Consider the following 18,557-nt stretch of genomic DNA (forward strand, 5'->3'; position numbering starts at 1 on the left):
ACACACACACACACACACACACACACACACACACACACACACACACATATATATTAAAAGTAATTTAAAAGTAATTGGGGTTAAGTAACTTGCTAAAGGTTACATGGCCAGTTATTTTGTGTGGGTGCCAAGTATCTGAGGCTGGAACAGATCCTGGGTCTCCCAACACCGGGGCCAGCGCTCTTACTCACTTGCGCCACCTGGCCACTCCAAAAAAAAATAATTTACAAACCTATTAACAATATAAAAAAGAACAGAGGCAAAAAAAGCATCTAAGGAAAGAGGAACAGAAACACAACAGGCAAAAGAAAAGCAAGCAATCATAACTTTACTTGGTAGTATAGAATAAGAGATTTCTATCCTTTTTCTTTCCTAAAAAGTAATTGTAAACAATCCTATCTGATCTGCCTGTCCCCAAAGGACAGATTGTGTGCTTTAGGAGCCAGGTATTATGAAATCCCACACAATGAACAGAAAAAGAGCTCTTAAATTTTTTTCTATCTTTAACCCCTTTGGCAGTCTAGTGAATTTCAGCCCACAGGCTTTTTCTCAGACTTATATTTTTAAATGCATGAAACAAATAATAGAATTACAAAGGAATTAAATTATGTTGAAATACCATTATCAAAATTATTTTAAAATAAGATCGTGGAACCTAGGTTAAGAACTAGATTATTTTACTTTGGAAAGTATGAGGGCAACATGTACTGGGAACCTTTCACTTGACTCAGTGATTCCAGACACCTGCATACTTCTTAATTTCATCATCCAAAGTGTTAGCTTTTTGAGTTTTTGTTTTTAATTCTCCATATGTTTAGGAAAGCAAACAGGAAGGCTCTGTTTCAGGGAGATTCAAACCCCTACAACCTGCTCTCCTTCTTTCTGTTCCACTTGGATCAGAAAACAACAAAGCTATCGGGTATCCTCCTAGTAACAGTGACTGCTTTTATTAGTTGGGAAAACCTAACATAATCAAGTTTTTGGTTACTTATGTTATTCTTTCTATATGTATTCTTAAACATAAGTTTTGACTCCAGTAATTGTAGGCTGCTCTAAGATTAAATTTTATATATCTCCCATAAAATCAGTTATTAGTTTTATTTTGAAAAGCATTTGTTAAATCCTCTAATTATTGGATATTCTGAAATATATTTTTAAAAAAACAAAAGACGAAGCAGCTAGGTGGCACAGTGAATAGAGCACCGGCCCTGGAGTTCAGATCTGGTCTCAGACACTTTAATACTTACTAGCTGTGTGACCTTGGGCAAGTCACTTAACCCCAATTGCCCTGCCTTCCCCCTCCAAAAAAAAAAAGACAAGGTTTCTAGTGAGCTTTTTTCCCCCCTTTTTAAAAGATTCTGGAAATTCTGTATTTTTCCTAAGATCTCCTATTAGGTTAGAAAGGTCTTAATTACAGAACATAGTCAGAAATCTGAATCATTGAGAATTGTTGGAGAAATGCATTTTTATTACTTTGAAGTACTTCATGCTTTATAGAGAAGAGTTGGCCTGTTTTAGAGAATATTGTAAGTTATTTAAAAATTTTTTATAATTAACACTCATCAAATGATTAAATCTGGTAAAAGCTAAATAAGAATTTCCAAATAGATTAATAATTTCTTTATTTTTACTATCAATTTATTTAGCTACCCAAGTTTTTTTTTCATATTTAGTGCCAAAGTGAACTTAAGCCCAGACTGTCCACATATTCTGAATATTTGGAGTCCAAATACTGTTGTAGAAAATGACGTAGCGTGGATAAGTATGGATGGGTTGCTATCTGCATCAATGGAGGCAACTCCGAGTGCATGTTGTCACAGGTTCAATTGATTATTTGAGTAAATTTTCTTAGTAAAATTAATTTCTAAACATATTCAAATAGCTTAATAGTCTACTTTTAAAAATTTTGATTTGAACAAAAAAAAAAACTAAATATTTTTCTTGAATAAGTTTTTTGTAATGTATCAGTTTTCCTGTACATGTAATGATTTTGTGCAATAATTAAATGTATTTCAACACTTTAGTTAATTCTTTTATTAAAGAATACACATAAAGCTTTTCAAAGACTGTTTTGTGTAAAAAAAAAAAAGTTGAAATCTTGTTAGCCAATATCATCCAAAAACATCTACTTGACATAAAAGGACTATGTACAAATGTAATTGTTTGTATTTATATCGCAGTCTTTTTTGATCCTTCCCCAAATGCTAATTCTTTTCTTCCAAAAATTATCTTGTATTTAACTTTTGTGTGGGTGTGTGGGTATAAACTTTGTATTTATGATGTATATATTTTTATATGTACTTACTTTTGCCCTCATTAGAATGTAAACAACTTTCTGGAGTTTTATTCTTTGAACTAGTATTCAAGTGCCTAGTATATAGTAGGTGCTTAGTAAATACTTGTTATCTTGTACATGGTAGTCTATTTTTGTCATTTTTTCTTTTAATCTATGTAATTGATCTAACAAAATTTAAAGTACTGAACTCTTATCTTTGGTTCTTTCCATACCTCCGAGATCAGGATTGTAATATATATTTCTTCCACAGTAAATGGAGTTCCTTGGCCTCAAGAGGCAACAAGACGAAATAGCCATACCTTTAACTGCCGGATGCTAATTCGCCCTCCAGATGAGCCAGGCACTGAGAACCAAGAAGCTTGCCAGCGTTACGAAGTAATGCAGTGTTTTACTGTGTCACAGCCAAAATCAATCCAGGAAGAAGGAGAAGGTATAGCAGATAGTTATTTTTGCATCTTTAGTTGTTTTTGTTTTTTCAAGTCCTAGGGGAAAGAATGGAATGCAAATTGCCTCTGTAAGAGAATTTCTAAGATTAAGATATTTTACATTATAGCATGAAGTAAGCCTGATTTAAACCTTAAAAAAAACTATGTGAATACATTTACTTACCATATAAGCTGATACCTCAAAAACCTCAAATGTATACTGACTCCTTTCCTCTTTTATTTCACCCTGTGTACAGATAAAACATTCCAGTGAATATTCCAATGAAGGATTTCCAAAAATATACAATTTCATTAATAGATTTACATGTTAAACAAGATGAAAGTTGAGAATTTTGTGAAAGAATTGAACACAGTTCTTTGGGGCTGGACTTTGCATATATACCAAAATTCTCAAGTCATAATTTGATGAATTGAGGAAAAAGCTCGGAAAGCACACCTAAAATTCCAATAAAATATATCCATAATTACACATAGATATATACGTATAGAAATATCTACATCTAGATATACACACATGTATATATGAATATACATGAGAAGTATCTGTCCATATAAAATAATTTGTTGTATATATTGTATTCTAAAATATATGTTGATTGTTAAAATATATACATACATAGTATATTGTGTATATGTATATACATGCATAAATACCACATATTTTGTTGTTATTCAGTCGTGTCCAACTCTGTGATATCATTTGGGGTTTTTTTTGGCAGAGATACTGGAGTGGTTTGCCATTTTCCTTCTCCAGCTCATTTTACAGATGAGGAATGGAGGCAAACAGGGTTAAGTGACTTGCCCAGGGCCACATAGCTAATAAGTGTCTGAGGCCATATTTGAACTCAGGTCTTCCTGACTCCAGGACTAGTGCTCTAGCCACCGTGCTACTCAGCAACCCGGTTATATGGTGCATACAGACATACACATATTTATGTGTGTCTGTGGATGTATTTTCCCTATTGATTTTTAGGTGTACTTTCCAAGTCTTTTCCCTTGTTACATCAAATTATAAAGTAAACAATTTGGTATTTTATATGGAGCAGAGTTTTGAGAGTCACTTAAGAAACTGTATCTTCTAAAAACATTGTTGCTCCTGTCAAGGTCAGGAAGATTCTACTTGAAAAATTGGCCAGCTCTCTTTTTTCCCCATATATAGTTATTAATTCTCTACAGTGAGATTTTTGGGACACTTTCTGTTGCCACTGATTATTGATAAGTATAGAAACTTGATTGACTAGTAGATGCATGAAAGTAAGTGGTAAGAAATAGGTTACCATTTCCTGACTTAAATTCTACATAGAACTCCAACTTGTTGGATTCTAACACTTTTTACTAGCAAGTATACTACAACTCCCGTTGTAATTTTAACAGTGAAATTTTATTATTACAGTGTATTTTATCAAGAGTCTTGTGCGTTTAAATGTTGGATAATTGTTTTTAGTTTTGCTTATCAATTTCATAAAATGTATTACTTTAATTAAAAATTTTAATGAGGTGGTGAATATAAAATATACTTGCTACCATTTCCTGAAATGCTTTTTTCCTTTGTTTCTTTTTTTTTTCCCATAGATTTCCAGTCATGTTTGATTTGTATTGCACGGCGATTACCTCGTCCTGCAACTATTACGGGTTCAGAATCATTTATGACCAAGCAAGATACTACAGGTAAAACATGTGGGGTTCAAAATGTGTTGTAGAATTTTACTATACTTTCTCGCCTTAGAGAATTAAACACTGACAATATTTCTAAAACTTAAACATCTATATATATATTGTCTGCTATTCTATATGACATGGCATAAACATATCTTAAAATGATACTGGGAGATAGATAGAACACTTGTCATTTTGTTGATATAGGGAATTCCAAGATGAGGGAACTATTTGTAACAATGCAAGTTAATACCTTTCCTGTAACTTATAGTCTTTTTTTTTTTTTTTACTTTTTGGAGGGCAATTGGGGTTAGCGACTTGCCCAAGATCACATGGCTAGTTGTGTGTGTGTGTGAAGGGTCTGAGACCGGATTTGAATTCAGGTCCTCCTGTATCCCGGGCTGGTGCTCTATTCACCGCCCCTGTAATTTATAGTCTTTTTTTTTTTAAAGTAATCAGGGTTAAATAACTTGCTCAAGGTTACACAGCCAGGTGTTTCTGGGTGGGTGGTAAGTGTCTGAGCCTGGACTTGATCCCCAGGTCATCCCGACACTGGAGCCGGTGCTCTTACTCGCTGTGCTACCTGGCCACCCCCTGTAATTTATAGTCTTAAAGAGTTGACTAGAGCAGTGACAATATTGTAATTGATAAATCTAATGACTTTTTCTCAAATCTTATCCAAATTGACCTTTTTTCAGCTTTTGACACAATCTTCTTCTTTTGCTTGATACTCTTGTTCTCGCTTGGTTTTTGTGACACTACTTTCTTCTGATTCTTTTCCTTAATCTTACTATTCCTTTTCAGTGTCTTTGCTTAATCTTCATCTAATTCCTACCAGGTAATTTTGATGTCCCAAAGGGCTCTGTGCTGTGTCCCCTCTTCCCTTTCTTACTGTTTCACTTGGTGATCTCATCAGTTCCCATAGATTCAGTTATCTCTGTGGTGATGATTCTCAAATATACTTAACCAGTCCAACCTCTCTGCTGACTTTCCATAGTCACATATCCAACTGCTTATTAGATATCTTGAACTGGATATCCTTATAGATACCTTAGACACATCATGTCCAAAACTGAACTAATTGTCTCCCCCTACCATCCCTCCCATCCCCCCAAGTCTCTTTTCTCTCTAACTAACTTACCTCCATTTTGCGGTCTGATTGTCATTTATTTTACTCCTGTCATCCCCCATAGCCAATCTATTGCCAAAGCCTGTCAATGGTACCTCCCTTCTCTTTCCTAATATTTCTGCCACCCTAGTACAGGCCATTATCACCTCACACTTAGACTATTACAAGACCTTCCTGGTTGGTCAGCTTGCCACAAATCTCTCGCTACTCTATTCTGTCCTCTATTCAGCTTTCAGTTATTTGCTGAAAGCAAAGATTTGGCCATGTCACTCTCAATAAATCCAGGGATTCCTTATCATCCCTCTAAGATCCAATGTAAAATACTTTTGTTTGGCATTCAAAACTAAACTCCCATTCTATTCCATCTCCTCCTCACTTTTCCAGTCCTCTAACATTGTGTATTATACCCCCTCAGGTACTCTGATTTAGTTACATTGTTTTTCTTGCTGTGCTTAGAACAAAATGCTCCATCTCTTGACTGCATTTTTACTGGCTATCCTCCATGTGTGGAATTCTACCTCCTTACCTCTACCTCTTGGCTTCCTTGTCTTCCTTGAAGTTCAAGCTAAAATCTTTTTTTCTACAGTAAACCTTTCCTGATCTGCTTAATTCTAGTGCCTTCATTCTACTGATTCTCTCTTATTTATCCTGTAAATAGCATGTTTGTATATAGTTGTTTGCTTATTGACTCCCATATTAGACTCGAAGTTTCTTGAGAACTGAGTTTTTTGAAGGGAGAGGCTTTTATCCCCCTAGCAGTCAGCACAGTGACTGTTATATAGTAGTACTTAATAAATGTTTACTGACTTAGTGAGAAGTTGAGACTTGACCAGAATCACAAGTCAGTATGTGTTAGTGTCAGGACTTGAACACTAGTCTTCATGCCTCCAAGGACATTTTTCATGCATATGCCACATGCACACATACTACGTAATTAGTATCTGAGGTTGTTGACCAAAATATATAGATGGGATTCTTATGAGAAAATACTTTGCCTCCACTTGTGCCCCTGTTGCTTTTTAAATTGTTCATCATAAGATTAACTGCCTCTAAGAAATTTGTAAAATTTAAAACACATATTAATAAATGACTAGTTGACTAAATTATGGATGTGGTCCTTTTAATGCTTAGATTTCTAAGGCTAGTAACCCTTTGGTTAAAAATAATAAAGTTTGGAAAGACTTAGTTTGGGTTGTTTGTTTTTTTTAAGCAAGTCTTTTGAAGCAGCATTACATTGCCCATCCTGATTTTTTTATGATAAATATGTTTTAATGAATAATACATTTTACAATTAATTTTTGAAATCACTTTAGTCCCATCATAGCTTCATTTCTATTAAATCCTGGCTTTTGTAAGGATTGAAATTTAATGGCTTTGTCATTTTCCTTTCATGTCCAAAGTCCTAGAGATCTGATATTGAACCTTGTGTGTTTTGATATTTGTACAATGAGTTCTCAATTATATCAACAAACATTTGTTAAGCACCTCTTATGTGCTGGACATTGTGCTTGTTGCTGAAACTACAAAGACAACAGTGAAACAATTCCTTTCTCCAGGGCACTTAAGTTATACTGAAATAGATGACCTTCAAATATGCAGTTGTAAATATAACTCAGTGAGCCTTTGAAGAGGGAGACAGAAATAACTAGGGGGATGTGGAAAGCCTTATGCAGAAAACTACCTTTAGACTGATTTTTGAAGGGATTCTCTAAGATAGAGGTGTGGAGGGAGAACATTATAGGCATTAGGGACAACTACTATAGAGATACAAATTATTAAAGCTATGAAAACTTGAGCACCACTGTATCATCTCCAACATTAAACTTCGTGTCTGGTATATAGATTTTTAATAAATCCTTATTAATTGATTCTTACTATGCATTAAATGCCTTTTATTTGAAGCAAGATTCCTGGTATCCCCTTTCAACACATCCACACACTATTAGTACTTTCTGACATTACTTACTTTTTACACAATATAGATCTTATATTTCCATAGTTTTTTCATATTTTCTCTTCTGTTTGAATGCTCCTTGACAGCAGAGATTTGCCTTTTGCTATGCTCAGTGCAGTACCTGACACATAGTAAATATTAATAAATGCTTACTACATAGGCTCTTAATAAAAGTTTTTTGACTGACACTACTGCCCTAATCTCAAGTTTGCAACCTTGGCATTTTCTTTGACTCTTAAGATATAGTTAGTTAACCAGTCGCATAATTCTGCCTTAATAACAGCCCTCATACATCTCCCCCTCTCCACTCACATAGCCACCACCTAGTTTAGGCTCTCATTATTTATTAGCTAGACTGTCACAAGAATCTTCTTGTTGGTCTCCCTGCCTCAGGTTTCATCCCACTCTGATCCATCCCCTTCTTAAATGCTAAAGTGATTTTCCTAGTGCATAAGTCTCCCCATGTCATCCCTCTAAGTGCAGGGACCAATAACACATATAATATATAAATGACTGTCTGCTATACCTGTACTGTGCTTTGTTCTCACTTCTGCCTCAGACTCTCTACATTCTATATGATGGCTTTCCCGGTGCACCAAACTGCCAGTGTACTCCCTCATTCACTGCCTATTATTTAACAGTCTTATGCTTATTTTATTTGTCTTTCCTGATAGAATGTAAGTAGTTTGAGAACAGAATTGTTTCTTTTTTTATATTTGTATTCCCAGTAGCCAGCACTATGCATGATACCTGACAGGCCCTACATGGTTATTGGTAATTGATCCAGTAGTTATCATTCATTACCTACTCTGAGTTAGACACAATGTTAGGGGTAGGGTCACAAATAGAAAAATAGGAATGTTCCTTCATTTTAATGGAATGTTCATTCCATTAAAATGTCACCTTCATTGATAATTGACCAGGAAACAAGATATTAAATATGTAATTGAATTTAAGTTCTGGCTCTACCATTTACCACTCTTGGGTTCCATTTACCTCCCTATATTTCAGCTTCTTTATCTGTAAAGTAAGGGGTTTGGACTAGATCATCACTAATTCTTTGTGACTCTAGATTCTTTGTAAAATTGATTTCTATCTCTTCCCTCCTCATTTGTTTCCAGTGTAGCCAATGAACATTTTTAATGTCAATTTCTAGAGCATTCAGACCCCACCCATGTTGCACCCATGAATCCAAAAGAGCATACTGAATTAAAAAAAATATTTCTGGATTATCTGCCTTCCATTGGTATGAATAATCAAATTATGTTATGCTTTTCTCCATTTAAGTCCTTGTTTAGTAAATGTTTTTGAGATATAGCTGTTTGTTTGGGAATGTGGATTTTGACTATTGTGATTATTTGTGTGTATTTGTAGTCTATATGTGAATGTAAAATACATATATCAAAAAGTTACCATAAACATGATTTTCCTTATCTGGTTAGGTAAAATCATCTCTATTGACACCAGTTCCTTGAGAGCTGCTGGTAGAACCGGCTGGGAAGATTTAGTGAGGAAGTGCATTTATGCCTTTTTCCAGCCTCAAGGCAGAGAGCCATCTTATGCCAGACAACTATTTCAAGAAGGTAAAATTCTCCTTCCTTAGCTTTGTTTAGACTAATAAGTATTTTTTTGGTAAATTTTGTGGCTTGATAAGAATTTGTGTAAAACTGTAGTTTTGTTGTGATAAAGGGTAACAAAAGGAAAATGTGGAAAACAATTCTTAATGAATAAAGAACTGGCTTTGGAATCAGGAAAAACGGATATAAGTGCATAGGCTGTTGCTGACACATTACTGACTATGTGACCCTGAGCAACTTGTTTAATCTTTTAGTGCCTCTGGAGAAGCCTTTGAAGACTTTTTTTTTTTTTTTAAGAAATTGGGGTAAGTAACTTGCTCAAGGTTACACGGTCAGTTATTTCTGGGTGCTAAGTATCTGAGCCCGGGATTTGATCTACAGATCATCCCAACACTGAAGCCGGTGCTCCCACTCGCTGAGCCACCTGGCCGCCCCTAAGCAATTGGGGTTAAGTAACTTGCTCAAGGTTATACGGCCAGGTGTTTCTGGGTGGGTGCTAAGTGTGTCAGCCCGGATTCGATCCCAGGTCATCCCGACTTTGGGGCTAGTGCTCTTACTCACTGTGCTACCTGGCCACCCCGCTTTGAAAACTGTTAAGTTGCAAAAGATTTTCTGACCTGCGTTGGTTAGGGGGAGTTTCCCTCCAGGAGCCCCACCATGCCAATGAAAATACATAAGTACAGGTGAAAAAAAATGTCAAAATAGCAAAATCGATGCATGAGTGTTACCTGTACATCCTATGAAAGAATGGCTTGTAGACTTTTTTTATATAATCACAGGATTTCATAAAGTCATCTTTAAGTGTTTTTTGAAAGAAAATGTGATTATTTTTGTTTAACTGCTTACTAATAATATTTGTAGAGGTGGTACTTAATGCTATAGAAAAAGCTATTTCTAAATCACATAGAGAATGTGGACTACTTCTGGCAAAGATTTCTATAAACAATCAGTCTAATCAGAGCGGGTAGCTTTTTGTAAGCTTCAGTTGACCTTGTCCATCAATTTTGGTATGCCTTTTTTGGCATTCTCTAGCCACTGAATGAATGTATAAGAAAACATTAAAATGTTTGTCACTGTTATGTTTAGCTTTTTCAAGATTAGCATGTGTGAAGATATTTAGTTTTCTTCTAGACACAGTGTCTATAATTTAATAGCAAAAATGGGTGGCTTTCGCAGAGTGTTAGTTATCTGAAATTCAGATCATAGAATTCATTTCTATACATTCAGGCCTTTAAAAAAAAGGAATTTAATTAAGGAAGCATAGTTAATCTCGACTGTCTTTAATAAGTCATGATTTAGATTAAGATTTTATTTTTTTCTTTCTTTGTTTTTTTTTTCCCTTTTTGGAGGGCAGTTGGGGTTAAGTGACTTGACCAAGGTCACACGGCTAGTAAGTGTTAAGTGTCTGAGGCTGGATTTGAACTCAGGTCCTCCTGACTCCAGGGCTGGTGCTCTATTCACTGTACTACCTAGCTTCCCTTAGATTAAGATTTTAATGTTGTGTAGTATTAGTAGAAAAATTATTGTATTTGGAGTCAGAAGACCTACTAAGCAAATCCAAGTCCTTCTGCTACTACTATCTGATCTAGTTTATACACATATGTGCACACACACGTGCATGTACACACCCATGCAGTCTTGTACTAAATTATTTCTAAGGTCTCCTCTGTCTCTAAGGTGTGTAATTTCCTAAGTGCCATCTGGTCCTTTCTGATCAACCTTTAATTCAAAAAAAAAAAAAAAATTTAAAGTCTTAATTGCAGTTTTGAGGGGTCTAAAGATAGGTAAGTAGGAATACTAATTCTAGACATTATTAAAATTAATTATTTTTTTAAATTAAAGCTTTGAAAAGCATAAAGTGCTCTTTATTCATCATTTTGGACATTCTGGCTAGTCTGTACATGTAGTTTTTATTCATTTGTTAATCTTCTCTCTCTATCTTGTACTCACCAGTTACATTATCTAACTTCTCATGGGTAAAGTTCTTTTTGTTTTCCCAGTTTCTTTAATTCCTTTACCTCATGGCAAAATATATAGAGAAAAACACCATGCTTTGATATTCAAGTTAGGGTAAAACTTAAAAATCAGGAAACTTTTCCTTTACTTGTCTCCTATTTCAGCCGACCTCCATGCCCTCTGAAGCCAGTGGCTGTTATAAAAAACTGTTATACACCACATTCTTATACCACAATGTGGACTGTTTTAGCTAAATTTTATCATAGTCTTCTGAGAACTGCCTCTGTTCTTAGAGTAAGAAGCTTTCTATATTTGTATGACTTTGTACTTCAGAGCATCATTGGTTTGATGCTAAAAGGTCCCTTCTGCCTCTGTTTAGTTTTTTGCAGACATCTACTGATTCCCAGGCCTTCAGGGAAGCATGAAACATTGCAGCCTCAACTTGCTCCCTCCCCATTCAGGAATTTTAGATATCCATTACAGCCTTCTCTTATTTTTGCAGTATTTAGTTATTTTTGCTACCTGTTATTTTACCTTCTTCTACCTTTCAGCTTGGCATCTTTGAAATATTCCATCATGTATTTTTATTTTGATATCTAGTCTATAAATAAGATAAATGAATTACTAGAGTGTGAGACTAAACATCACATTTATCACTATGTAATCAGACAATAATTAAAATCATGGGAGTGATTCACATTTGGGAATTGACATGATTGAGGGTCAAGCAGGCTAGTAATTAGAATCATAGGATAATTGATTTAGAGCTAGAAGGGATTGAAAGATGATTAGTCCACCTCACATTTAATGGTGTTATTGCTAGAGGTAGGAATTAGCATTTTTATTGTGCTTTGAGGTTTTTAATGTGGTTTACATATGTTACGTTATCTCATTTAATCCTCACCATAATAGAATAGATGCTATTACTATCTGCTTTTAACAGATAAGTAAATTGAGACCCAGAAAGGTTAGATGACTTGCCCATAATCAAATAGGTAGGAAGTAACAGAGCTGGTATTTGAACCTATTTCTTCTGGCTTTATTCATTTCACTGTGTTTCTGATGCACTACTAAGGGAATCATTGAAGTAGCTGATAACTATACATAGGACAGAAAGGCTAATGGAGCTAGAAGAAATATAACAGCATGCTTGATTAAGGAGAAGGACCAAGTGCTTCAAAGCCACAATGAAAATGAAAAACATATTCTGTGGATGTGAGGCAGTGGAAGAGTTGTTTAGTTATAGTTAGAGATTGTAAATAAGGCTGCAGTTGAATTGAAAGAACACCAATCTCTAACTTGGAAGAGTGTGAATTGTTGCTATCTAATGAGAGCTGTGTCTAGTGTAAGGTGAACAAAACTTTGTTCCAGGGTCCCTCTTTCCCCAACGATACCCACAGGGTAAGTCTTAACTTTTTCTGGAATTCTTTCTGACCCCTACTAAATTTCCCTTCTGGCTCAAGGATTCCTAGTAAATAACTTATTTTTTGATAATGGTGAAGATGATCTCCAGAGTACCATCTAGCTTTAAAATTACATTCTATCCTCTAGTAACTGTTCAGATAACAATGAGGGTGTATTCATGCTTGTGGATGCCTGATTTAGAGTGGAGTTTAATTAAAAGCAATGAAATTGAGAATGGTGATCAGCTATGAGATTACAGTATCAAATGGGTTTGGAGAGACACTATGTTAAATCAGGTACCAGATTCAACTAAGGTAGAAAGCTAAGACAGAAGTGGATCCTAGAATGTTGTATACAGTGGTGATATTATGGGTCAGTCATATTTTTTTTTTGCCTTTTGGAGGGCAATTGGGGTTAAGTAAGTTGCCCAAGGTTACACCGCTAGTATTTTTGTGTGGGTGTTAAGTGGCTCAGGCCGGAACTGAACTTGGGTCCTCCTGACTCCAGGGCCAACGCTTTACTCACTGCACCACCTCGCCGCCTGGGTCAGTCATTTTTAATGGTTAACCTTTTTAAAAGTAATTTTTTTAAGTTATCAAGCATTTTTTTTCTCCCCATCACCTGTCCTAGGAAAAAAAGAAAAACAAAATTCTTATAACAAATAAGTATAACCAACAAAAGAAATTTCTGTATTGATCATGTCCAAAAATATGTGTCTCATTCTGAATATTAGTCCATCTTTTCTCTCTTATGAGATATGTAGAATTTTTCATCATCAGTGCTTTGGAATCCAAGTTAATCATTGTTTAATATTTCCTTTTAAACCTCTAGGATTTTTTGTTCTTTATTATAAAGGAATTTATCAAATTGTTTATTTAAATGTCATTAATTGTTATGTTTTTGTTTATTTGATGTGTTTGGTATCCTTTATCGGACCTTTATGAGATGTTTCTGGTTGTAGCTGACATTCATTATTTTCAAGTTTCATTAAAAAGACATACCATCATAATTTATTGCTCATTAAGTATTTATTTACACAAGATACTTTTCCTTTCATAAGTTTACATAAATTCACAAATTCAGTTCCAGTGATTTAGACTGTTCACAATACATCAAAAGGCCTATATTATAAAGAGTATACTTATCCTAGGCATGGGTCTTGATTTTTTTTAGTGCAGTGTGAAATGGCCTAATTTTTGTACTGTTTTCATGAGATTGTGTTTTATGTGTATTATATTTTAGATTTGAAGCAGGAGCTGTGTTTTTCTTTAGTTGTATGACATTTACCGAAATCAATAATTAAATAATTGGTTAGACTGAAAGAGCATGTTTTCTTACCTCAAATTATACAAGGCTTCAAAAGCTCTTTGTTTTTTGTTTTTAATTTTTTTTTTTTAAGCAATTGGGGTTAAGTAACTTGCTCAAGGTTACATGGCCAGTTATTTCTGGGTGTGGTGCTGAGTGTCTGAGACGGGAATTCGATCTCCAGGTCATCCCGACACTGGAGCCGGTGCTCTTACTTGCTGTGCTACCTGGCTGCCCCCCAAAAGCTCTTTGTTAACATTTCTCTTTATATCCCCTTCTACTGTTTTAAACTCAGGTAGAATCTCTTCTGAAGTCGAGGGATAGAATTATCACCTATGTTAAAGGCTAAAGCATATCCATGATTTATATAGAGAGTATATGGTTAATGGTGTTTTGGGGCACATAATTTTACTCATGATTTCTTTTAATCACCCCTATCTTACCTTGTAGCTTTATATGCATCCTGGTATATGGATGACCTTTGGTTCTCAAAGGTTATGCCAATAGAGTGCATGTCCCAACTTGTTTTACCAAACTGAGGTCTCTAATTCCTGGTAATTTTTATTTTCTGTCTCATAACCAACCTAATTAAGTGTGGAGATGCTTATCACTAAAAGGTTGGTCATTAATTTGAGCAGTCATTGTAATGCATAAAAGAAAGAACAATATAAAATGGTCCATAGTCCCTTCTGCTCTTAGTGGCCAACATAATTAAAAGAAGGCAGAGATTGCTAAAAATCACAATTATTATATTATTTATAAATATTTATCTAACTCTTGGTACCCTTAATATGCAACATTTATACTATCACTTGAAGACATCTAGCACATTGTGTAGATTTTCTATAGACAATTTCTTTTTTTTTTTAACCACAGTAACCATACTAAAGAGATAAAATCCATCTAAATATTCCTAAATTTAGGTAATAAATCTTGTTACAATAGAGGGCTCCAAGATAGTATCAAGGCATCAAGTACATTTTTATAACTGCTACAAACCTATAAGCAATCAACAACCTAACTTTTAGTTTTCTGATACTCAATTAATAAATGTCTAAGACCGAACTGCACAACGTACTGGATATAATGTTTAGATTTCCTTCGTGTTTGGTTATTTGATATTATTTACACTTGATTTTGTTTATATCCTTTTGAAACTTTGAAGATATCTTTCAAAGATTATATATGTGTTATTATATGCTAACTAAGAATATGTTTTTTTGTCAAATTAAAACCTTAGTGGTTTGTAGGCCTTGGTTAAAAAAAAAAATCCAGGTTCGATTTTAGCCAAGAAACTTCAAGCTGGGATAGAACATTCTACAGAGAATATTGAGGGTAAGAAAAGATCAAAGTGCTTCATAATACTGATTTTCCAATTTTGGGAGACTTTATGCCCATTCCCTTTATGAGAAGGCCCTCATTAAATTGTGAATAAATTGAAACCTGACATCAACTAGTGTCTAATGTATTTGCATCCACAATGACTTTCTTTCACCTGTCTGCATTGTCTGATCCTAGCCTTAAGAATATAAGAGTAAACTACAGGAGCAGGTACCATATGTGAGAACATTTAACAAACTATAGGTACATATAAGACTTAGTCCTTTGCCCTAGAATTAAGTGTCAAAATTTTAACTAGGTTTCTCTTTCGTTTGAAACAGTGATGACTCGTGGCACTGCGTTCAGCCCTTCCTATAGGTTCATATTGAATGATGGGACAATGCTTAGCGCCCACACCAAGTGTAAGCTTTGCTACCCTCAAAGTCCAGATATGCAGCCTTTCATCATGGGAATTCATATCATTGACAGGTACTACTTATTTGGAGAGCTCATGAAATCAACCATTTCATCATTTTTATTCTCTTTATGATTAGAGATACAATTTTTCAATTAGCATGAAGCTAGTCTTTTATGAGAATATTGTCCATACGCATAATGTTTTTTGTAGTTTTTGTCACTTCACAGTTACTTTGTAGCTTAAAAGTAAAGGAATGACTAAAGTGGAAATAGACGCTAAAAATAAATAAATAAATGTTTGAAAACTAATGATTTCGCTTATTAAGAACTGATGGTTTATATGACAACAATAGAGAGTTAGAATTTTCAAAAATTAATTTCATTAGACAAGGCTAACATTGTTATAATAAAAGTATAGTTTGCTTTCATTAAGGCAAGCTTGATGATTCTTCATTTTAAAGTTATTAGAGTTGACAATTTCTCCATATGCTAGCAGTTTATTTCTTGAAAATATAGTAATTCTTGGTGTTGCTTCTTGACATTTTGTTCCCTTGTCTGTCTAAGACAGTGGTGTCAAACTCAAATAGAAATGGATCTCTGAAACTGCACATTGTCTTAGAAAACCACAAAATCACCTTATATTGTATTATATTTTAATGTATTTTGTTAAATATTTCTCAGTTACATTTCAATTTGGTTAGGATGCATGGGGGCCCAGAGTTTGACACTTCTGATACATGCACACATATATACATACGTAATCATGTTAGACATTTTTTCTGTGAAAAATTCAGATCTCCAGTGTTTAAACTATTTGATATTACCTGAACAAAGTAATGTAATTCTTTACTTTCTTTTTCTTGTATCTTAGTTATTTGCTTGTTTGAATATGCCAACACTAATGACTAGTCTTTTATCAGAAAAACAATGTGGTTATCATTGTGTAATGAATCCTGCGCAAACTTGAATTCAATACAGATTTTCTTTTTCTTCTGTCTTGGAGCTTTCCTTTTTAATCACAAATATCCCAGTCTTAACCTCTTTATGATATTTTGACAGACTTTTAATAGTACATCTCTTAGAATTTTTTAGAAAACTAAGTAAGATTTCCAGGTAACTGGAAATATAACTAAACTTTAGGTGCTATAAGTACCTTTTCCTATAAACTGTATGGCAGTACTTTAGAACATATAACAGGTAATCATTATTCTTTACTGACAGTTATGATGTAGTTGCCCTCCAATTTTTTGGCAATTTTGGTGTTAGGCTAATGATGTCGTTTTTCTCATTTGTAGCATTAAAAAGTGCAAAAGCAAACTTATGAAAAATGTTTGAATTACTATCTTTTCCCCCTTTTTTCTAGGGAACACAATGTTCTTTCTCCTCAAGATAACACTAATTCTGGAATGTCACTTCCTCGAATAAACCCATCAGTAAATCCTAGTATCTCTCCAGCCCAGAATATGGCCCGATCATCCACACTTCCACCATCTAACAGTAGCATGGTGACTCCCAGAGTAAACCATCAACCAAACTCTGATCTTCATAGCAGCAGCAGTAATAGTAATTCTAACACCAGCCAAGGGAGCTTTGGATGTTCACCTGGAAATCAAGTTGTAGCCAGTGTTGCCTTAAACCAGGGACAGGCTGGTTCCCAGGGCAGTAATCACTCTTTAAGCCTCAACAATTCTCCAATGGATAGTACAGGAATTACCTTAGCACAGTTCATGTCTCCAAGAAGACAGGTTAGCTCTGGATTGGTAACAAGGCCAAGAATGCCAAGCAATTCTTTTTCTCCTAATATTCCTTCATTGAGTTCCCCCATTGGCATGGTTGGTAGTGCCTGTGGCAATCCTAACAGGACTTATTCAAATATCCCAGCAACTTCTTTACAGGGTATTAATGAAGGCCCCAGTAACTCCATTGGCTTTTCTGCTACTTCTCCTGTTCTCAGACAGTTGAGCTCACAAAATTCTCCCAGCAGAATGAATATCCTGCCAACAAAATCAGAATCCAAAGACAGCAAAGAAATCACATCCATTTTAAACGAAATGGTTCAATCAGACAACAGTTCAAATGATGTTAAACCACTGGATTCAGGCCTCTTGCATGGTAGTGACAAACTTTCAGAGGGAGATAATAAGTATTCTCAAACCAGTCATAAACTAGTGCAGCTTCTGGCAACAACTGCTGAACAGCAGCTACGACATACCGATGCTGATACAAGTGGTAAAGATGCTTTATCTTGCTCAGGCACTTCAACTTCAACAGCTACTAACTCTTCATCTTCGGGCAACACTTGTCCCTCATCTCATAGTTCATTGACTGAGAGACACAAAATTCTACACAGGCTCTTGCAAGAAGGTAGTCCCTCAGATATAACTACTCTATCAGTGGAGCATGACAAAAAGGACAATGGATCTAGTTCTGTGAGTAATCAAGTGCCAGGGAACTCCAATATAAAATTAGAATTGGAGGCTTCAAAGAAAAAGGAATCAAAGGACCATCAACTATTGCGGTACCTTTTAGATAAAGACGAGAAAGACTTAAGAGCAGCTCCAACCTTGAGCCTGGATGATGTGAAAGTGAAAGTTGAAAAGAAAGAGCAAATGGATCCTTGTAACACAACCCCAACACCGCTGACTAAAGCTGCTCCAGAGGAAATCAAGTTAGAGTCCCAGAGTCAGGTGGGTAATATATTTGTTTCTATAGAACAGATGTCCTTAGTTGTTATGACTTCATGTGATTTTTGATTATCACGTGTGTGTATGTATGTATTGTAATGGACACCGAGATATAACAGGACAGCTAGGCCAATTATAACTTTTTTTTTTAAGCAATTGGGGTTATGTAACTTGCTCAAGGTTACATGGCCAGTTATTTCTGGGTGTGGTGCTGAGTATCTGAGCCCAGATTTTATCCAGGTCATCCCAACACTGGAGCTCTTACTCGCTGAGCCACTTGGCCGCCCCTAAGCAATTGGGGTTATGTAACTTGCTCAAGGTTACATGGCCAGGTGTTTCTGGGTGGGTGCTAAGTGTCTGAGCCCAGGATTCGATCTCTAGGTCTTCTCAACACTGGAGCCAGTGCTCTTACT

At 35.1% G+C, this 18,557-nt stretch overlaps 1 protein-coding gene across 26 annotated transcripts in view; it reads left to right on the top strand.

The window, feature by feature from the left end:
- Positions 1-18,557, top strand: part of NCOA1 (nuclear receptor coactivator 1) — a 241,285-nt gene that overhangs the window by 138,758 nt on the left and 83,970 nt on the right. For all 26 annotated transcript variants that reach the window (XM_069071959.1, XM_069071964.1, XM_069071975.1 and 23 more), the window contains 5 exons: positions 2,547-2,726; positions 4,315-4,410; positions 8,924-9,064; positions 15,385-15,532; positions 16,824-18,147. In XM_069071959.1, coding sequence (XP_068928060.1) covers positions 2,547-2,726; positions 4,315-4,410; positions 8,924-9,064; positions 15,385-15,532; positions 16,824-18,147 — 1,889 coding nt within the window. The remainder of the gene's footprint in view (positions 1-2,546; positions 2,727-4,314; positions 4,411-8,923; positions 9,065-15,384; positions 15,533-16,823; positions 18,148-18,557) is intronic.

This window comes from Petaurus breviceps, unplaced genomic scaffold, assembly GCF_028583685.1.
Source record: "Petaurus breviceps papuanus isolate PSGF00001 unplaced genomic scaffold, PetGlider_PUasm1.0 90845, whole genome shotgun sequence".
Taxonomy (NCBI): Eukaryota; Metazoa; Chordata; class Mammalia; order Diprotodontia; family Petauridae; genus Petaurus; species Petaurus breviceps.